At 43.3% G+C, this 23,341-nt stretch overlaps 1 protein-coding gene across 1 annotated transcript in view; it reads right to left on the reverse strand.

Moving 5' to 3' along the window:
* Positions 1 to 22,824, reverse strand: part of LOC134569110 (cytochrome P450 4B1-like) — a 78,495-nt gene extending 55,671 nt beyond the window's left edge. Inside the window, exon 1 of the mRNA XM_063428013.1 lies at positions 22,723 to 22,824. Coding sequence (XP_063284083.1) covers positions 22,723 to 22,824 — 102 coding nt within the window. The remainder of the gene's footprint in view (positions 1 to 22,722) is intronic.
* Between the last annotated feature and the right edge of the window lie 517 nt (positions 22,825 to 23,341).

The raw sequence follows: 23,341 nt of genomic DNA on the forward strand, positions 1-23,341 counted from the left end.
ATGTCTCCAGATGGTTCTTAAAGGGCCAGCAGCAGCATAATAAAATACAATATGCCCAAATCAGTTATTTCAAGGGCCAAACCTCCCAGGGACCATAATCACATGGCAAGAGGTTGGCAAGCAGTCCTCTCCAGGCACAAGTGGCAGGGCTGTTTCCGCCACATCCTGCAACGTAAATCATTGCAGTTTTAGAGAAACTGCAATGATTACATTGCAGAGCTAGGACTTCCTCTAGTGGTTGTCAATCAGACAGCCACTAAAGGCACTTCCTGGTGGTTAAGCAACTTTTGGACGCCTAACTGACGCTGAACGTCTTCACACTCTGCATGAGCACATCCAGCATCACTAAAACCCCCATAGGAAAGTATTGCAGCAATGCTTTCCTATGAGAAGGCCTAATGCACTTGCAGCTTTCGCCGTGCATGTGCATTTGCACCCCTATCGAATGACATTGAAGGAGGCGGAGCACTGACCCAGCATAGAGGGAGATCTGCACTGTAATCGGGTGAGTACAGTATGGGTTTTTATCCCTTTCCATCCTGGGGGAGTGAGGAAGGGGGGGCCAGAGGGAGCTATAGTGTAAATAATATAGACTTGTATTCCTTACACTATATTATCCCTTTAGGGGATATTTATGAACGTGTTCAGAACTCTGTTCCAGTTTATAAGGTGGTTTAAATGTTGTGAAAAACTTGTCACCTTTTCTTCTTCGTATATTCCAGTTTCCTTTAGATTTTTATGTTCCACTAAAGAAACACACTGCGTGAATTGTTAGTCAGTTTTTTTTCACTAAGATGAGAATTGTTGGGAATTCAAAGTGAATTTTAAGTTTTAGGCTAGAATAGCCAAACTCGAAGAATTCTTCCAAATCAGCTGTGGCTACATTTTGACTACTTTGGTCTTAAATGTAAAATTCACTTTGAATTCCCAACTATTCTCACATTAGTGAATAACCCTGTGTGAGATAAAAGTAGTGCTGGAGAAAGACATAAAACAACATACTTTTCTGGTGCGAAAAATGCATTAACTTTTTATATATTGGACTTAAAGCACAAAAAGGTCACACAAAATAAAAAAATGACAAAAAAATTGCAGTAGGAAATACAGTATAAAAACCCATCAGACTTAGCCATTCACACCTAAAAAAACTAAAACTATGTTTTTCAGTAACATTTGATGAATCTCCCCTGTGTTCCAGTTTCTCCTCCTACACTTACTATATTCAGTGACAGAACAGAACTTTAAAAAAGTGATTGACAGGGGCCAAGATGGCGCTAAATTTCTGCGTTAAGATTTTCGTTCTAAACGCAGATTTTTTTAAAGGAAACACTCAAAAAATGCACTGTAGTGGTTATGGTGTCGAGTGCCCTTGCGACCCACCACCTCGCAATTGCAAGTAGTGGATTTCTGCGTTAAAATTCTCGTTCTAAATGCAGATTTTTTTAAAGGAAACACTCAAAAAATGCACTGTAGTGGTTATGGTGTCGAGTGCCCTTGCGACCCACCACCTCACAATTGCAAGTAGTCAAACAATTTTTGAATTCATACCAGATTTTTACTTGGCACTGCTACCCACATACACTACGAAACCCTTAGCAAGAACTTCTGCAATAGGTTTAGTTTATTGGCTGAGAGATTGATTTAGTAGTGGAGTCAGGGAGCAGCACTCAGCATATCCCAGGTAAGAAATCAAACCATTCAAAGCAGTTTAACTACTTAGGATGGGGGACGGGTGCCTAGGCACTTGTTATGGTGTTCTTGGCTCTGCCAATCTGATACTTCTATGAATCCAATGCAACGATAATACGTAATAACGCCAATAATGAAGGCCAGCATAGATTTTCAAAGGTCTCCACAAAGATGTCCCTCTAAGTGTCTTTCAGATTTTTTTTTTCTGTCTTAGCTGAGTACATTAGACCATAATACAATTGTGTTGTGGAGCACCTGAATGGCTTTTGGTAGGAGGGTAATATAATAATATAGTAATATAATAAGAGGATCTGGTTATGCACCCCTGTTCTTTTAGGGCCAGGAAATATTCAGTCATTGGACCGTGTATGTGTTAAAGGATAAAAGATCCCCAGCCCTCTGTCCCTGTATGTGTTACCAAGGCTAGGAGATGGCCAGTTATGTGGCCATAAAATGGTTAACAAAGTGAGTGGATAGCCAGACTACCAGCCCTGAACGTGTTAAAGGGATAGTCTATTCAGCAGCTGTCATACAATAAGTTGCATGATCAAACACATGACAAGTCACATAGCATCCAAGACACAGCAGTTATTTGAATATCACACAGAGATCTGCAAACAAGAAAATAAAAATCTATTTTTTATATACTCAGTCAAATAAAATCAAACAATCTAAAATGGATAAGGGGAGGGCCAAATGGTAGTTCATGTGTAAATCTAACATACTTTTTTCTCTAAGCTGTCCCATTAGGATGCCATTAAAAGTTCAATTAAATGGATTTCCTGGACTTTGCTAAGTCAGTGTTTGATGGTGTCCCCTTGAGAAGTATGTTTCTTGGAGCCACAGAACTCTTGACAAAGTTGCTGACACTGTTACAAATAAAGTAACAAGAGAGTGAGGAAGATGAGTATGGGTTACAGTAACACTGGATCTCCGAATGCAGATAACAGTATCCCTGAGACCAGAATGGCAGCACTAGGAACAGAGCAGCTGGGAGCAAGGGCTAGTCTATAACTAGTGCTTTCTAATCATACTATAACCCCATCAGTCACACATATTTGACATATTTGGCTCTTTCCTCTTCAAAAGAAAACTACTACAATACACTCATAACCACACTCTATTGCGAGCCCAAACGACTGTTTCATGCTTTTAACTCTCTTCTGCGCCCTGTCGTGCCTCCTTCTCCTACCAACTTGGCTGCCACAAACTTTGCAACTCACTTCAGAAGATTTCTACAATCAGGGAAGAGATCTCTCATCTCTTTCCATCCACTACCAACCTCTCCCCTAACTAAACTCCCTCAGTTGTCCTATGCTCATTTGCACCCACTACAGCAGAAGAGGTTTCTGCTCTGCTCCATTCCTCCTGCCCCACCACCTGTTCCCTCGATCCTATTCCCTCATATCTCACCAGCACTTTGTATCCTTCTCTTTCTCTGCCTCTCACTAAAATTTTCAATCTCTCCCTCTCCTCTGGCACATTTCCTTACTATTCAAACATTCAACCGTAACCCCGATTCGGAAAAAGCCAAACCTTGACCCTAATTCCCTGTCCAACTAAATCCCTATCTCGCTATTGCCATTTGTCTCCAAGATCCTTGAGAGAGTTGTGCATGCGAGATTGACAGACTTCCTCAAATCCATCTCTCTGCTTGACCTAGTTCAATCTGGATTCCGCACGCATCACTCAAACAGCTGTGACCAAAGTATCCAATGATTTTATCACTGCAAAATCCCATGGCCACTACTCATCCTAATTCTCCTCAACCTTTCTGCTGCTTTTGACACTGTTGATCATCAACAGCTTCTTCTCATCCTCCGTAATCTCGGTCTGCGAGATACCGCTCTCTCCTGGTGCTCTTCCTACCTCTCCCAGCACTCATTCAGTGTTTCTTTCTCGGGTTCTGCCTCTTCTCCCTAATCCTTTGCCCAAGGGTCTGTCCTTGGTCCCCTATTGTTCTTAATCTACACTTGGTAAACTCATCAGCTCCTTCGGTTTCCAGTATCATTCCTATGCGGATGACACCTAAATTTATCTGTCCTTCCCTGATTTCTCACCACCCCTCTTAACTCGCAGCTCTGACTGCCACTCTGCTAATTCCAACTGGATGGCTGCTCATTTCCTTAAACTGAACCTGTCCAAAACAGAACCTCAAGTGTTGCTACTCCCTTGTCTGTGTCCCTCCAAGTCAATAGTGCTACCATCCGCTCTACCTCTAAGGTTCGCTGCCTAGGTGTTGTCTTTGACTCCGACCTCTCCGTCACCCCTCATGTCCAATCAATCACCAAATCCTGCCGCTACCATCTCAAAAATATTGTGCTTATTCACCCCTATTTAACACCAGATGCTGGTCCATGCCACTGTCCTCTTTCGCCTTGACTACTGCATTCCACTTCTCAGTGGTCTTATGTGTTCCTAACTTGCCCTGTTACAGTGTATAATGAATGCGGCAGCAAGGCTCATCTTCCTGTCCGCCCGCACCTCCCACGCCTCCCCCTTTGTCAATCCCTACATTGGCTTCTCGTAAGATATAGGTCTCAATTAAAGATCCTGATACTTGCTTCCAAATCTCTACAGAATGCTGCTCCGACCTACTTATCCTACACTCTGCCGGAGATCTACGCCTAACCTCTGTTCATACTCCTACCTCTGATGGTAGGTTTAAAGACTTCTCTAGGGCTGCACTGTTCCTATGGAATCTCCTCCCAGGCACATGACAACACACAGTCCTGGAAGCTATAGTCTTCACAAGGACTTTCCCCACTGAATCCTGCATGAGCTGGAACAAGGTGCTCCCAATAACTAGACGACACATAGTTCTGGGAGTTCAACTGATTTTAATAAGCCAAACTTGGCCTCTCATGCACAGACCACTGCAGGGGGGTCTCAAAATAATATAATACAAGTCCCCCCCAGAGATCTCTGTGCCTGGGAGATAATTGAGTTAGAGACTGGTAACCTAATTATCTCCGAACAACAGAGAACCAAACAAAAAAACATAAAAGTACCCCAAAACATCATAAAACCATATAATAACCCCACATATCATACATCTCTGAACTGCCATGATCTGAGCGCCCAAGCTGTCCAAATAGCTCTCGGATCCATGCAGTATAAAGGAAACGCCACAAGGGCAAAGTTCTGACTGGCCGCACATGTGGCTCTAGGCCAAAATAGTTCCTGAGCGTTTTGGTGCTTTTGCCGGTCAACTTTCGGGAGCTCCTGTAGACAAAGTATGGGGTCCTCTGCCTGTCTCTCAGGGAGCGTTTGTTCCCCTTAGTCTCAGGCACCTTCCCTCCAATAGGCGCTCTAATGGCGTTTGTCACAATTACAAATTACAATATAGTGGTCTTTAGCAGTATAATATCTCTTTGTCATAATGTGAATGTGCCAACACATGTCCTTAATTGTGTTCAGAAAAAGATTACTTACCATGTAACCCCTTCAGGACCAATGTTAGTTAAACCTCACGACAGCGATGATCTGCAGGAGCTAATTAATCGCGTTCACATATTTTTACACCATCTTTGACACCTTAATGCACAATACTTATAGTATATACAAATGTATACATTGTGACATTTTGGTTGTCTTTGTAGCCCTTACCACATGAGCTTGCCCAAAGAGCCAGTGGCCAGGGGGTCCTGGGAAGGGTTTCAATGCTGTCATTAGATTCTTTCTCTTCTGGAAGAGCTGAATCCCCTTTAACAGAACCAGAGACAGACAGAACACAGCGGCTAAATACAGAATCCTATACCCATCTACAGACAGCAGAGATTGCACCAGAGATCCCATTGTCTGCGCAAACAGCTGAAGATGCTTTCTATGTAACCGTCCTGTCTGATCGTCTTTGCAATGAAGCCTCAGTGTGTTTCACAGTTAACTGATACTCTGTAACTTTTATAAGAAAGAAAAAAAATACACATATGTAATCAAGTGGCCTGGAGGACTTTTACCCAGTCAGATGATTCCACCTGTGCACACTATAGTCTCTTTTTCTATGGTTATTTTTATTGGTCGTTTGAAAACACAAATAAATAAGAATATCGATGTAAGTATACATTTTAATTGTTACTTTCCTGCAGGCTGTTCACTCATCGGTCTGATTAGACTGTAACCCCTTAGGCAGCGAGATGGGTGAGCATTCCACTGATACAATTAGGAACGCCAACCACCGATTTTTATTTCATCACATACTCGAAATCTTAAACACATACACATTCAAAAAACATATAAAGGTGCGCTTTTTGTGCATTTTTTTATAGCGTATATTTATGAGCTATTGCACTTTATAGGTGCTGCTATTTCTTTGCACAAAATGTATTGCACTAATTTGAGGATTTTTTTTTAGACATTATTGTAGTGCCGATTACCATTTGTAATAAACCTCCTGTACTTCGTAAAGTACGTTCGTTCGCACATTCGTGTAATGCTAGGAACTTAGTGATTATAGCATGTTCGCATAGTATGCTGATTTATATTTTCCAAACATCCAAGCTGGTCGTGAGAACAAATCAAGAGGTTCGTTATTCGAATACCCAAACATTGGTCGAGACTTACAACAGTAATGTTTTATTATGGCCAGGTGGCCCACTTATATACATGGCCCATGACACTCCCACAACAAGCCCAGGAATCTCTGTGTCTGGGACATAATTTAGTGTACTTTGCATAAACTAGTTATCTCCCAGGCATTACAGTTACAAATCATAAAACATAAAATATTAAAAATACACATAATACATAGAGGAACCCCCACAAATATTATATCCCTGGATCTGAGCGCCCAAGTTCTCCAAACAGCGCTCAGATCCCACGAACACAGCCAATTCGCCACCGGGGTAAAGTTTTGACCGACCGCACAGGTGGCGCCTGCCCAAATTAGTTCCAGAGAATCAGTGGTAGCGGTCGGTCAATTTCGGGAGTTCCAAAATGAACAAAAGACGAATGGTTCCCCTGGATCATAGGTAGCTATTGTTCGCCTTGTTCGTGCAAACAATCCTACCGAACAGCACTCTCCTGGATTGTCGTGGAAAGAAGCAGGCGTTTGCCAGTGTTCCCGAGGTCTAGTGACCGAATTAGAGTTCCAGACACTTGACGACCAAGTCCCGCTGCCTACTTTTGATGTGGGATTATTTAAAAAACCTTATTGTACTTGTATTCAATTATTGCACTAACTCCATTTTAACTTCATACTGTGACAATCCTCCATTTTGTCCTCCTAACCTGACTTCTTCAATACTCCATTTTGTCCTCATAACCTAACTTGTTCATTTTAAAACTACCTTACATGACAGAATTTCCCAGCACATCTAATACAATAGAACAAAGACTGTATTTTCTATAAAGACATGATTAACACAGAAATTGCTGACTTTTCCTTAGATTTGCAACATAGTATAGTTTGAAGGCCATGAGAACACAGTAGTAATGAAATGTTCTATTCATAAGAGACCTTGCACCTGGCCACGAGGCCTGAGATCACCGACCGTGTAAAATGACGCTCAAGACCCCTTGTCCCCCACCCGTGTCCAGAACAATCCCACCTCTTGGTGGGTGGACACGGGACTAACCACTTAGTTTTCAAGCCAATTAATAATATTGATAGGTGGACACTAATCCCGACACTTAACAATTAATCCAATTAATGATGTTTATTTACTGATATTCTAATAATCAATGATGACGTAAAATGTCTCTTAAAAGGACCTGCGCGTCCGCTTTTTAATCACTTGCCAATAAATTTTCTCGAAGTTATTTTAACCTGAACCTTGTGTGTCAGACTTAATTACTTCAGCGTATATACGCAATTTATTTTATTGATTTGGACAGGAACAGATAGACATTTAAACATTTTGGTTTACTGCTAAAAAGTACCATAACAACTTGGCGCCCAACGTGGGGCATCGGGCTATGTCCGGCCGGTGAGCCGTCCTAAGGAAGACAAGGGTGGACGGAGGAATCCAGGGGGAAGGAAAGGAGATTGATCACCTCCAGGTACACGGTGGAGACTTCTGCAGAGCCACCGGTATGTTCCGGCCCCTTTGATTGACCCGTCCACGTGTCTGTGACTGCTTCCCGGGAGGACATCAAAGACAGGTAATATCTTGCCCGGTGTCTCGTTACTCATTTGTTTACCTGCATTTTAGTCTATCTGTTGCCTGGGTGTGTTTGAATTGTTTGCCTGTTTCCCCATTTTGAGATAAAGGGGGGTGGACCTGAGGGGACTTGCCTGGGTCTTCAGTATATCTGTCTATCTGTTTGTATTTTACCCCTTTTGGGATAAAGGGGGGTGGACCTGAGGGGATTTGCCTGGGTCTTCTGTTGCCTGTTTTACCCCTTTTAGGAACCACGGTGCTGTGGTTGTAGGGAAAAAGGGGGGTTGACCTGTGGATGTGTTCCTGGGGGTCATCTTTTCCTGTTTAACTCTTTTAGGAGCCTCGTGGCTGGGGCTGTAGGGAAAAAGAGGTGTGTTGGATCTGTGGAGATTGTGTAGACTCATAGTTTCCTGGGGATCCTTCTTGTGTCACTTTGATAGCCTAGCTAGCTTCTCTGTGCACGTTACTCTGCTTGCAGAGTGGTGGTACCCTCCAGCTTTGAGCGCTGAGCTGGAGCTATTCCAATTTTTATTTTTGTGGTGTGTGAATTCGGGCAGGCATTGCTGTCTTCATCACCACGGAGTAGTGGGACTTATAAAGTGGGTTTTTATAGGGGCACTACAGGGGTGAGGGTAGCGCAGACACTATTAGTGGGCTGCTGTGTCGAGGGAGGCATATGGATTTCGGACCGGTGTTAGCTGTTATCCTTGGCCGTTGGTAGTAAGATACTACGGGATTGAGGGAGGTGACTTTGGAGTAAGCACACGAGTAAAGGAAAGGAATTACTGTTGGTTTTATTTGAACTGTGATGCATGCACTGTATTTCAACTGTATTGTTGTCTTGGTTGTTTAATGAGGAGTCTCATGTACTCCTGTGTCTGTCTCTAAGGATTTTTCCTTGCCTTTCATCTTTCCTACACTTTCTATATTATTATACTATCCACTCCCATTCCTCTTAAAAGAGAAGTGATTGGTCACACACTTCTCACCTCGCTCCAATCCGTGTCTACCACCCCGGGTAGGCGGATTCAGTGACTAGTCTACGTTTTGGGAAGACGCACCTGGGAAAGTCCCACGATTCTCAGGTGGCAGTCGAGCATTGTAGACGTTCCTGTTCAATTTTCCTTCTCTCTCTCTATATCTAGGACGCTGGTATAGGGGTAAAGGGACTATGGGACAGGATTTAGATAAGCCCAGTAAGGGCTGGTTAGCATGTGATTTAGTAGAGAACAGAGAGGGTGAAGAGATGGTAAAAGGTGTTGAAAAGATTGCAAAAGTATGTAAAATTGCTGTACCGACATGTGGAAGATTGCAACCAGAAAGTTGGCGCAAGTTACTAGCAGAAATGAAAGGCAAGCTTACAGATAATGATTTATTAAAGACTGCTGAAGCATGGTACAGAGTGGCGAAGGCTATTCAGTTAGAAGGTTGGGTTGAGGAAGAGATAAATCACAAAGGTGTGAAATTGTTTGTGTATCATAAAAATTGTGTTGCTGGGGTTTACCCTCAGCCAGCGCCCCAAAATGGCGCCCAGGGGATGTCTATCCCCAAGGTTCAGTCAGCCATAGGTGATAGCCAGCTGACCATGTTCCCCACTCCCAATCCTCCCGAATCCCATCCCATCACCTCCCCTGTCTGCCCGGTCCTGAATTCTGACGGATCTTTCTTTACCCCTTCCCCTTCTCTAACGGTCCCATCATCCTCAGCCATCCCCACGCTCCCTTCTATGCCTATTCCTAACATCTCATCTGCCACCTCCTCCCTGCAATCCCTCTCCATGGTTAATCCCCTTCCATCAGCACCCGCCCAACTAACTACCCCTCCTTCCCTTGCTGCTACTCCTCTTTCTGCATCCATCCCCACTAATCCCGTCCTGACTCCTCCCATAACCAGCTCCGCCCCAGTCCAATATCCTACCTCCTTAACCGTACCTGCCCACCCTACTCTTTTGCCCTCCCCTGCCTGGCCCTACCCCTTCCCATATCCCATGGCCCTGCCCTACCCTGGTTACCCTCCCTTTCCCCAAGCCACTCCCCAAGTTCCGGTCATGCCCAGTCCGGCTCAGTCTGCCCCGGAAGTGCCCATATCAAACATGGCCGCCGCTTCTTCCCTTAATCCTGAAGCAACTCCTTTCCCCGCCTCCAATATGGCGGCCCCCAGTTCAGCCCTGATGCCGGTAATCCCCGGTGACTACCTGTCCCCAGGTTATGACTCGCTAGCCACCCCTGCATCTGGGGCTCAATCCCAACCACCGATCCTTTCACCTCATGCGGGCCCTGCACCGCGCAGGAGAGCCAATATCATAGAATTCGATGATGACGAGATGGACAGGGTGTCCCATGTCTCATCGGAGCTTGCTGCAGGAGCCCCAACTCATCGTTCTATCGATGATCCCTTCGGCCACAAGGGTCGGGGAGAACGGGCCCCTCCTAAATATGTTGCTTTCAATCCCACTCAAGCTAGTGCTCTAATGAAATCACTCCCTGACCCAGAAAAACAGCCTATGCCCTTCTACCGAGGGATAGTTCAAATTCAAAAGACTTATTCAGCCGCATGGCGTGATCTACTGAGCATTTGTGCTATTAAAGCAGGGGATGCATATTGGCCAAGCATGGCCCGACACCTCAGTACAGATCTGCTCAGCAGCGATGTTGATTACCCCTCTGGAGTAACTTTTTGCACCCAATTGAGAGAATGGGCTAAGGACAAACTTGCAGATCAGGCTGCTGGCCTTACTGATGTTATTCAAGATAAAGGAGAATCAGTGGAAAGGTTTCATGCAAGACTGTATCAAATGTTTACAGATTTGGGGTTTGATCTTACTGACAAGATTCATTCACAAATGCTGTCAGGTGCGTTTGTCCAAGGTGTTAAAGACTCTATACGCAAGGGAATCATTGCTGCACGCCCTGAATATAAGGTTGTTCCCCTGGATACCCTACTTTTGGTTGCTAGGGGCTTAGAATCTGCCCAGACCCCCAGAAGGCCAAGCTCTGCCCCTCTTATGGTATCACGCAGTACCCCTGTCCCCAGGGGCACCAAACCAGAGGATGGTTTCTGCTTTAATTGTAAAGCCAAAGGACATTTTAAAAGTGACTGCCCAGAACCCAAGAGAGAGCCAAGAAAACCATCCAGGCCTGCCCCGGCCCCCAAAGCCGAGAAAGAGGTTCCGATAATTGAGGAACCCGATGATTAGGAAATTGGCAAGCCTGTGTCTGTAACCCCTGTAATGGCAGTGTCTACAGGGGATAAGGGGGGGCCACTTGCCACAGTGACTTTGCCCATTGAAGGCCACCCTACCACATTCCTAGTTGACACAGGTGCAGCCCGTAGTGTTCTGCGAGAGCAAGACCTGCCAGACCCATCCTTTTTGTCAAATATTGATGTCTCTTGTGTTGGAGTGGATGGCCAGCCGAGACATAGCCCTTTAACAACTCCACTCCGAGTTGGCTCCAGCCTGCTAGCTCGCTTTGTGGTATCCTCCACATGCCCAATTAACCTGTTAGGTGCTGATGTTCTCTCACGCCTGCAAGCATCTATCACCTTCACCCCGGATGGGCAAGTAGAAATGTCCACACCCCTATCTGAATCAGACACCTCAGCCTTGTGCTCCTTGCCTCTAATGCTGCATTTAGAAAAGCCCCGTGAGAAAGCAGCAGAATTAAGGTCCAATTTCCCAGAGGCATTAAAAACACAGGTGCCCGCCAAGTTATGGTCCTCAGGCCCAGAGGACATAGGTCACCTAAATGTTCCCCCTGTGGTGGTAAAGCTTATTCCAGGAGCTAAGTTACCAAGAAAACCACAATATCCATTAAAACCAGCACAGGCTGCTGCCATTTCTACCCACATCAAGGCACTCTTAGAAAAGGGTGCTCTAGTGAAATGTAAATCTGAATGCAACACCCCATTATTCCCTGTGAAAAAGAAAACTCCAAAAGGTGAGCCTGAGAAGTACAGGATGGTTCAGGATCTCCGTGCTGTTAATGAAGCTACCGTCCTGGACACCCCTCTTGTACCAAATCCCCATACTCTGCTCTCTGGAGTCCCACCATCCGCAAAATTTTTCACAGTCATTGACCTAGCAAATGCTTTTTTCAGTGTTCCACTGGACCCATCCTGCCAATACCTGTTTGCTTTCACCCATGAAATGCAACAATATACCTGGACTGTCATGCCCCAAGGGGCACAAAATTCACCAAGCCAATTTGCAAAGGCCATGGCCACCATCCTTGACCCATGGCAAGCTGAGCACCCAGAAGTTGTTCTGCTCCAGTATGTGGATGATCTGCTGCTCTGTGGAGATGATATACCCACTACTGAAAAGTGCTCAATTAGTCTGCTTTGTTATTTGGCAGAACAAGGATGCAAAGCTTCGCTCATCAAGCTACAGTTCTGCCAACCCTCAGTAATTTTCCTTGGACATTGCCTATCTCAAGGTACCAGACATCTTACCCGGGACCGGGTGAGAGCTGTACTGGATATTCCAACCCCAAGGACTTCAAAGTCTCTCCATGCCTTCCTAGGCCTCATTTCCTACTGCAGAGCATGGATCCCAGAAGCCTCCCTGCTCATGCAGCCTCTCTATGACGCACTTAAGTCTGACCCTTTCTGTTTGCCTAATGAAGCTCTGGACAATTTCAATGCTCTCAAACGTGCCATTGCTTCTGCTCCTGCCTTGGGCCTACCTGACTACTCAAAACCTTTCAAGTTATTTGTCTCTGAAAGACAAGGCCACGCAACAGGAGTTCTCACCCAAACTAATGACTTAAGAGGCCGCCAGAGGCCTATTGGATATTTCTCATGTCAACTGGACATTGTGGCCAGAGGGACTCCTTCCTGTCTCAGGGCTGTTTTTTCTACAAGAGAGCTCATAGAAAGAACCTCAGACCTGGTCCTTGGCCACCCTCTGGTTGTTTTGGCTCCTCATGACATTTCTGCCATCATCAACCAAGTCCAGCTCAAGCACGTGTCTCCAGCCAGACACCTACGCCTCCAGTGCCATCTTCTTCTACCTGACAACATTTCCATCCAAAGATGTCAAGTTCTTAACCCATCCACTCTTCTTCCACTCCCTGAGGGGGGTACCTATTATGGATTTATCACAGATGAAACCTACATTTACCTGCTTTGTGGATGTATCAAGAAAGTCATGCATCCACATTTAACATTTTATGAAGATGAGAAGCCTCTCTGTGAAGGCCCAGATTACGCCTTCTGTACCATGTGGTACAAACCAGACATTACTCCCGAACCTTGCTATGAAGATGAGCTTTACCACTGGACTGATGTGAAGCTCACTGCTCAAGATTTCTATTGTGACTCTGAAGGCAATAGCATGGTCTTGATCCAACTACCTCAACAACTTAACTACCTCTACCGCCATTGGGATACTGCTATCCCGCATATTCCTGTTACCAAATTGAAGACAAGATCATGGAATGATCTTGGGCCCATGGCAAAGCTATGGGCCACCATGGATGAAGAACAGCTACAGGAGAATGGTATTGTCAAATACCCAACAACTGACCTTCTGGAAACATGGCCACGCCACTTCCTAGAAAAGGAATTTCAAGATCTGGTCATAGTGAATGATTATGACCCCGAAACACCTCATGACTGTTTTGAACAGATGAAGATGGAGACAGTACACCTACCAACTGTGCATGAGAATCCATTACAAGATCCAGATTTTACCCTGTTTGTGGACGGCTCAAGATATGCCGATGAAGAAGGAAGATATCATACAGGATATGCCGTAACCACAACAGACGAAGTTATCAAATCATCATCCTTACCGCCAGCAATGTCTGCGCAAGAAGCTGAATTACAGGCTCTGACCTCAGCATGCAAAATTTCCGAAGGAAAACGTGCCAACATCTATACAGATTCAAGATATGCTCTGGGTGTGGCACATGACTTCGGCCTCATTTGGAAGACAAGAGGATTTCTTACCACCGCCGGTACACCAGTCAAACATAGTACTGCAATCAAGGAGCTAATGGATGCCCTCCTACTCCCTGAAGAAGTGGCCGTTTTGAAGGTAAAGGCCCATGGGAAATTGGATACAGATGAAGCAAGGGGCAACCATTTGGCTGACCAGGCTGCTAAGCTAGCAGCCAGGGATCTGCAGGAAGTGGATGAAGAAGTGTCCGGACAAGAAGAAGAAGAAGAAGTCCCTATCTTTGCTCTGCAAACTCTTCCTACTGACTTGCGAATTTTGCGAGAACAACAAGCTGCCGTCACTCCTGAAGAAATCCAAAAATGGAAAACGAAAGGAGCCGTCCAAAAGGACGGAGTATATTACAACAACTTCAAATTTTGTCTTCCAAAAAATCTATACCCAGCAGTTGTCCAATGGGCACATGGGCCTGCACACCTGTCAAAGGAATTGATGGCCGCCCTCATACAGAAGTATTATGAAGCACCCGGAATCACAACATTGATTAGCAGCTTCTGTAAGGCCTGTGTCATTTGTGCAAAATGCAATCCAGGAAGACCAATCAAGGTGCCTGCAAAACACCTGGCAAAGCCCATGTACCCCTTCCAGCGAATTCAAATTGACCACATCCAAATGCCCAAGAGTGGGCCCCATGAATATGCACTAGTCATAGTGGACATGTTCTCAGGATGGCCAGAGGCCTACCCAGTGGCCAATATCACTGCAAAAACAACCGCAAGACGCCTACTTACAGAGATAGTATGTAGGTTTGGACTCCCAGAAGTCATTGAAAGTGATCAAGGCCCAGCCTTCACAGCAACAGTGACTAAAGAAATTTGGACTGCTCTAGGGGTGACCCTAGCCTTCCACACCCCTTACCACCCACAAAGTAGTGGTAAAGCAGAGCGCATGAATGGCACTCTAAAAGCCAGAATGTTAAAAATGTCACAAGAAACCAAGATGCCCTGGCCAGAAAGCCTGTCAATAGCTTTATTTAGTGTTAGGCACACACCTAGAGGGAAGCATTCACTGTCCCCATATGAAATTCTATTTGGGACAGCACCCAGACTAGGTTGTTATTATCCGCAACAGTTACAGCTCCAATCAGATGTTTTAGTAGATTATGTAACTGAACTTGCAAGTGCCTTAAACAAAATACATGCCCAAGTTTTCTCTTCAATTCCAGATCCCGAATTGGATACAGGTACCCATAACCTGCTTCCCGGAGATTGGGTTCTGGTCAAGAAGTTTGTGCGGAAAAATACCCTGGAACCAAGATTTGACGGTCCATTCCAAGTTCTCCTGATTACCGCAACCTCTGTCAAACTGGCCGGTAGGCCAAATTGGATCCACGCTTCCCACTGCAAGAAATCTCCAGCCCCTGAGGAAGCAGATACCGCACAAGCATGTACCTCTGGTACACCTTCTCCTTAATCAGCCTTATGAAGGCCCAACAAGTAGCCATCACCAAAGATATTAGTGGGTATACCTTCTGGTATAATTCATCATGCACCCATGTGGCTACTTACACCTTTGACTATTGTGATATCGTAGAATGCCCGTTCCCCACATCACAAATCCAGAGTATTTACCGAGATATCCCTCATTCAAAAGATCCATATGTTTGTGTAGTTGACAAACAATGGGGGCACAATTGTAATCATTGGGGGGCGGCGGGATGGAATGCCGGGCCTGCCTGGGGTTACAAACCAAAAAGTGCCTTATCTAAAGTAGATGATCAAGGTAGATCCCTTCTCCAGAGAATGACTTTGAGAAAGCCTGGGGGGGGTACACCAATGAAATTAATCCTTAACATTGAGCATCCAAGCCCAACGGATGCAGACCAGTATGTGATGGGAATGTATTGGAAAAAGGGTTCCTACCGTAAATTAGGGCATTTCTTCTTAAAAGATATGTGCAACTCTTCTGAGTGGCAAGGGGCCACCCATATGGTCCCTAACCCATTAAAACCTCATATCCAGACCTTTCAAGACATGATGGCCATTGCAAACCCCACCTTTGAAGATACCATGGCCGCTGAAACAGGTTTTAATGATGTAAATTTATGGTTAGAATGGATGAAATATAATGCTAATAAGCATAATAAGACTGCATGCTATGTGTGTGGTGGTGCCCGGCCTCACCTGGGTACTGTACCTCTAATCCTGCCAGTAGATATAGAGGAATGTGTTTTAAGCCTTTTTGCCTATCACTATGATTTTAACAGGTCCATATGTATTGCATGGACAAAGGAGTATCCTCTCCTAACCAAGGATGTCAAACCCCCAGATGGTATTACCGTGTATAAAGGTAATTACACTTGTTATGCTAATTATGATGGAATTGGTAAATTCTTGGGTAACTTCTCTAAGGGGTATTGTGCTACCTACAGGAGTGTCTCTATGAACTTGTTGCAGTTTCACACCAGGTCATTAGGGGACATCTACTGGTTGTGTGGGGATTTACAGCTGAGATCCAGAATGGACAAGGAGTGGTGGGGGGAGTGTACTTTGGCTAAAGCTATTATGCCTATACATATCATCTCTGACACACACCTCGTCACCCATGAGTCCAGACACACTAAGGTTAAGCGTGACGCCCCAGTGAAAGGAAGTTTTGATCCTCATGTTTATATTGATGCTATTGGGGTGCCTAGGGGGGTACCCAATGAATTTAAAGCAAGAGATGAAGTTGCTGCAGGATTTGAATCACTTTTTGCCATAGTTACCACAAACAAGAATTTAAATTGGATAAATTACATTTATTATAATCAACAGCGTTTTGTTAATTATACCAGAGACGCCCTCCAGGGATTGGCCGAACAATTGCAGGCCACATCCCAAATGGCTTTCCAGAATAGAATGGCCCTAGATATGATCTTAGCCGAAAAAGGAGGGGTTTGTAAAATTTTGCCCGACACCTTGACATGTTGTACCTATATCCCAGAAAACACAGGCCCTAATGGTAAAGTTACATTAGCCATAGAGAAATTAAATGACCTGTCTATAGAGTTGAAAAGGAATTCTGGGATACAAGATCCCTGGGAAAGATGGTTTGGTTGGATGACAGGATGGCAAAAGGCTTTAATGCATATTGGTATGGCTATACTAATTTTTCTTTTTATCTTTGCTCTTCTCTTTTGTTGTATCCTCCCATGTCTGAGAAAATCCCTCATGAAGACTGTTGACCAAGCGGCACCCACTTTCACCCATCTCGAAGTTGATGACCAAGATTTCCAAGACATCAACTCACCCTGTCTGCCGTTGCAAACAATCCCTTATGTTGATAAAGTGCAGGAATTCTAGGAAGGGACTAGCTCAGGGACAGCATCTGTCAGTGAATGGTAAAGGCCCCGTGTGGAGAAGTGGTGGGTTAGCTGCCATGGGATACCCGTGGGTGTGAAGTGTTCGAGAGCCATACTGACGGATGAGTTAGCCTATTAGGGTCAGATCTAGGGACAGTCTTGCACTTTGCATTAACACCAAGCTAGCGGCCACGGGGTTTCTGTGCCTTTGGGTTAACACGTCTTCCTGGTACTAACTTAATAAAGTTTTATCTCTTAGAATCTAACATTTCATAGGGGGGACTGATGTGGGATTATTTAAAAAACCTTATTGTACTTGTATTCAATTATTGCACTAACTCCATTTTAACTTCATACTGTGACAATCCTCCATTTTGTCCTCCTAACCTGACTTCTTCAATACTCCATTTTGTCCTCATAACCTAACTTGTTCATTTTAAAACTACCTTACATGACAGAATTTCCCAGCACATCTAATACAATAGAACAAAGACTGTATTTTCTATAAAGACATGATTAACACAGAAATTGCTGACTTTTCCTTAGATTTGCAACATAGTATAGTTTGAAGGCCATGAGAACACAGTAGTAATGAAATGTTCTATTCATAAGAGACCTTGCACCTGGCCACGAGGCCTGAGATCACCGACCGTGTAAAATGACGCTCAAGACCCCTTGTCCCCCACCCGTGTCCAGAACAATCCCACCTCTTGGTGGGTGGACACGGGACTAACCACTTAGTTTTCAAGCCAATTAATAATATTGATAGGTGGACACTAATCCCGACACTTAACAATTAATCCAATTAATGATGTTTATTTACTGATATTCTAATAATCAATGATGATGTAAAATGTCTCTTAAAAGGACCTGCGCGTCCGCTTTTTAATCACTTGCCAATAAATTTTCTCGAAGTTATTTTAACCTGAACCTTGTGTGTCAGACTTAATTACTTCAGCGTATATACGCAATTTATTTTATTGATTTGGACAGGAACAGATAGACATTTAAACATTTTGGTTTACTGCTAAAAAGTACCATAACACTTTCGTGCGACAAGATGGTCGCCATTTTCTCCAGTACGTGTTGTTCGGTTTTATGAGCAGCAGCCACACAGAGAGAGCACTTACGTTTGTGGTTTATTTGAAGTTAATGAGCCAGGGGGTGGTCGGTGTTCGGTAGATCTATCTATCGAACGCAGGGAAAGTAACTGGGTGAATAAAATACATAGTTTTTGTAACACCATTGTTTAGATCATCTATTGCATACATGTCTATATTCGCATTTACTGCTATATACAGTATCTCACAAAAGTGAGTACACCCCTCACATTTTTGTAAATATTTTATTATATATTTTCATGTGACAACACTGAAGAAATGACATTCTGTTACAATGTAAAGTAGTAAGTGTACATTCTATATAACAGTGTAAGCTGTAATGAGTATATTAGAAGTAGTTATGTAAGGTCCCTATATGAGACCTATAGTAATATTAAAAGTCGGTTGTGGTGTGCCGTAACCCAAGAATGCAGTGGGCCTGTAATAAAAAGAGGACCCACCCTAGATAAAGATATGAGAAAAGGGAGTGGTCTGAGGGGTAAATCGCCAGAATGAACGCTAATGGGGAGCGGTCTGGAGTCCTTGAGAAGGGAAATCAAGCCCCTCCCATAACTTCAGGCCCAGCCTTCCATATATATATATATATATTTGGCTTAAAATGGCACTCCTCTATGGGTGTTAATTAGGATAGCTTCTCCTTAATCATATTATTATTTGGAAAAATTGTACATCACATACTCAATCGGTCAGTCATGCGATTTACTCCCCCCTTTTTCAATGACATTATTTCTGAGTATTTTTATTTTTGGGTAGTTTTTACCTACATTATCATTTCCAATTTGTTTTATTTATTTATTATTTTTTCTATCACTCAAATACCTTAAATTCAGCCACCACATCTATATGGTAACAGATCCTTCATCATATGTGCTACTCGGAGGACTAGTCAGGAATTTGGCTGATATTTTATATTTTGAAATTGTAAATTAGGGAAGCACATCTATTATTTAAGATTCATTTCCCACAGGTTAAAGATCAACAATGGATCTTTTTCCTGTAATTCACCTCCTTGGTCGATGTAAACACAAACTGTTAAGAGCTCTAGGTGGTTCCACAAATCTGCATTTTGTACACTATCCTTTTGGAAATATCTTCACAAATCAGATACTTATAGAGCTTTATACCTTGTGGCTGTTTCATTGCATATTAAAGGAACACTATAGGGTCAGGAACACAAACATGTATTCCTGACTCTATAGTGTTAAAACCACCATCTAGTCCCCCAGTGCCCCCAGCCCCTCCCATTCCTTTCTAAATATAGTAAAATCGTACTTGTGTTCTAATCTGCAGCTGCTGCCTCTGCCCCTGTTTGCCTGTGAACTGCCTTTGTCTGCTGACATCATCAGAAGTGGTGGTTTGATCCAATCACAATGCTTCTCCATAGGATTGGCTGAGGCTGTCAAGGAGGCAGATCAGGGGCAGAGCCAACACAAGTTAAACACATTCCTGGCCAATCAGCATCTCCTCATAGAGAAGAATTGAATCAATGCATCTCTAGGCGTAAAAATCAGTGTCTGCATGCAGAGGGTGGAGACAATGAATGTCAGTCACACTGTGCAGCACTGCCCCAGGAAGCACCTCTAGCAGCTGTCTGAGGAGTGGCCAATGGAGGAATCACAAGGCTGTAATGCAAACACTGCATTTTCACTGGTGACTATAGTTTCCTTTTAATGAGCCAACTCAACTTATCTGCCTGCAAAACTCAATCAGGAAAATACACTTAAAGGTTGTTTACTAAAATTGCCTCTGTTTTTTTAATTGATAAGTACCAAGACATTAATCAGGAATGGCTTGATAGTTCTGCCGTTCCTTTTGACAGCATAGTGCTACTCATACTTGGGAGATTTCCACCCTTATAGAATTATTATTATTATTATTATTATTATTATTATTATTATTATTATTATTGCCATTTATATAACCCCAACAGATTCCATAGCACTTTACAATATTATGAGAGGGGGGATTTAACTATAAATAGGACAATTACAAGAAAACATACAGGAACAATAGGTTGAAGAGGGCCCTGCTCAAACAAGCTTACAGTCTATAGGAGGTGGGGTGTAAAACACAGTAGGACAGGAAATAGCAATCAAACAAGGTGGGAGTGAAGCAGAGCTGGAGGAGAGAGTAGAGTGCTGCCCTTAAGGAGAGAGCAAGAGACAAGTATGTGAGGTAGAGGTTACTCTAGGAAGCCATAAGCTATCTATTTGAATTCTTGTATATTTATATCCCCATAATATCTCGATGTTCTTACATCAGGAAATTTTGGCAGAACAACCGCTTAGTGGACTCACAGACGGCCCCCAGCACTCCTGATGATCCTGGCAATCGCCACCGGGTGAAACGGATGTCACGTGCGTACTTCGGTATCTCACGAACCAGCGGGTCTCTTACTCCAACCTGAGCATTTATAACTATTGACTCCCCTAGCCTTTCCCCTGGTTAAAAGGGGATTGAGGTTTCTCTTTTACTGACATCAATTCGGGCATTGGTTTCTAATAACTTTTCAATCATTTTTTCTATCTCATACTACCTTGGGTTGCAGCATGGAGAGAACATGTGCCGACAGACAAATATGCAGGAACTAGCTATTTTGTTTAATTCTTAGACCATTATAGGGACCAACCAGCACATGCAACTTCCCTGCCATCCCATATATTTGTCAATATGATGATTGTTTGACTGATTCCTTTGGCATACACAAGCTGACTCACTAATTATTGATAGTACAATGTTTTGCCAGACCTCTGTTGAATCTTTAGCAAAGTTCTCATAGGGCTATATATACCCACCTAGTGACATCTAGTGTTGGATTGCAAACACTGTTACTTTAACCATTATAACTGGATACTTTTCAGACAGTTTGTTTTGACTCTGTATCAAACTGTCTCTTATATATCTAGTGCCCTAAAACTCTCCAGGAGAAATCAGACCGGTTTTACTAACATGTTTTTTCATTTTCTTTATTTTTCTCGTTCCTTTATTTTTCTCTTTCACACCTATCACTCATATCACTACTGTCATTTTTCTTTATGTTTTATGTATAGGGAGTATATATTATTCACAAGAAAAAACTCCCCCCTTTTATTTGGGAACTGTTTTAACTATATCTATTAAAAGTTACATTTTAGCTAGTGTTCCACCACTACCTTCTGCCTATCCATAATTGCTCAAGGGGTAAAACCCCTTTTTCTAAGTGGTGAACCACACTGTCTGACTATTTCAGTCCTAGCGCTGACAGTGACAGACAAGAAATATCTCTCCTTGTTTTTGTGTATGCATGCATATTCATAGACAGTCATAATAACACATATTTACATTTTTACACACATCAGTAACACACACAGACATATAAACATATACACAAACACAGACTCATATGCAAACACACATTCACATACACAGACTTCACAGAGACCCATTCTTATACACAGACTTCACGGAGACCCATTCATATACACGCACACCTAATCTTCATTTTATTTCCTTTCGAACACAGACACAGTCATACACTGACACACTTTGCCCCATCCACACAAAGAGTGTCTGCTGTCGTAATATGGCATCATGGCTGCCTTCAATTCTATGAATTGTAAGGGCAGGGGCAGAAACAGGTCTTGCAGGAGCACTGTCAAACATTTCAGCTGAATGGCAGATGATATATATATATATATATATACACACACACAAACACACACACAACTATATATAAATATAAGTATATTGTGCATTGAAACACGTGTTTGGGGGGCGGGGCCAGGTCACAAGGCTTACAGGCAGCAACGAGATTCAGCTCCAGACCCGAGCACATGAAAGTGGCCAAAAAAATCCAACGATGACATATTCACAATCACGGTGGAGAGCATAGCCCCAGCTTCCAAGGGATACCCTCGGGCCACTAAAGGCAAACCGGGAAGGAGGATGCACAGTTTTTTTTCTGCACAGTACATATGCTGGTGGCCTACTTGTATAAAATAGGTACAGAGGCTTAAACTAACCTGCTGAGCCTGGATTTACACAGAGCTACCCAGAATCACAAACTGCAGTGTAAATACATTATATTAGGAAAATCCTATTTTTTTTTTTACTTTTACCAAACCAGCAGGTGGCAGCACAAAGCAATATAATTCTAGGTAGATTTATAAAAAGATGAAAAAAAAAACTGACCTGCTAGGCGATAGATACACTGTGTACAGTTACTGTATACTGACTAGCTTATGGCCTTAGGCAAGCTGATACAATGTATTTTAAAATATGTTTAGCCATTGTTTAGCAATATTATCTCCTACTCTTATTTTATCATCAATATGAAATTCAGCGTCGTGGTTTTATACAGACAGTTGTGGTGACATTAGTTATGTTGACCTATCTTTAAATTCAGTTTTTAAATCAACTCCCCACTAAATGAATGAACCCTTTAACTCTTCAGCATTGGTGGAACACTATAGCGTTAGGGATACAAACCTGTATTTTTTTTTTTTTTTTTTACTTAATACAACTTTATTGAAACTCAAGCAACACAAACCTGTATTTTTAACACTGTAGTGCCCGATTATTTTTACTTACCTTTACTCCGGTGCTGAGACTCCTTTGGTGCTGCCAGCCAGACTCCTGTGATGCCACCTGCCTCTCGAGTCTATGACAAATCGATTGGAAGCTGATGCGCATGCACGTCAAGTACCCCACGTGCATTCACATGCTTCACTGAATTCTATGCTTTTGTATGAGCTTCTGCGTCATGTGACCGCGTTTTACTAAGTCAGTAGAAGCTTCTCTAGAGACTGTCAGTATAATAACCACTAGAGGTGGATTTCACCCTCTGTAAACATGGCAATTTCTACATTGCACGGTTAAAACTAAAGGACCATTGACCCAGGCCACTTAGTGTTCCTTTAAATAGAGATTTTCAGGACGATTAGACCTGTGTTCAAACAAGGGCTGCATGCATGAGATGGCTGTGCCTTGTTTCCCAGAGAATATTGCAGCAATCATTTATGTCATTACTCGTGTATTATTTGTCTGTAATAGAAGATATGTGCTTACAGCAAAGGAACACCGGTAGTCCTGGTTGAATTGCATCAGTGTGGCTGCAATGGGGCCCACATGTTTGGGGCCTATCGGGTGGCCCATGTACTTAGGGCCATACAATAATATAGTGATATTGGCAGCAGTGAGAGGACGTGGT

The sequence above is a fragment of the Pelobates fuscus genome, chromosome 7, assembly GCF_036172605.1.
Source record: "Pelobates fuscus isolate aPelFus1 chromosome 7, aPelFus1.pri, whole genome shotgun sequence".
NCBI classification, from domain to species: domain Eukaryota; kingdom Metazoa; phylum Chordata; class Amphibia; order Anura; family Pelobatidae; genus Pelobates; species Pelobates fuscus.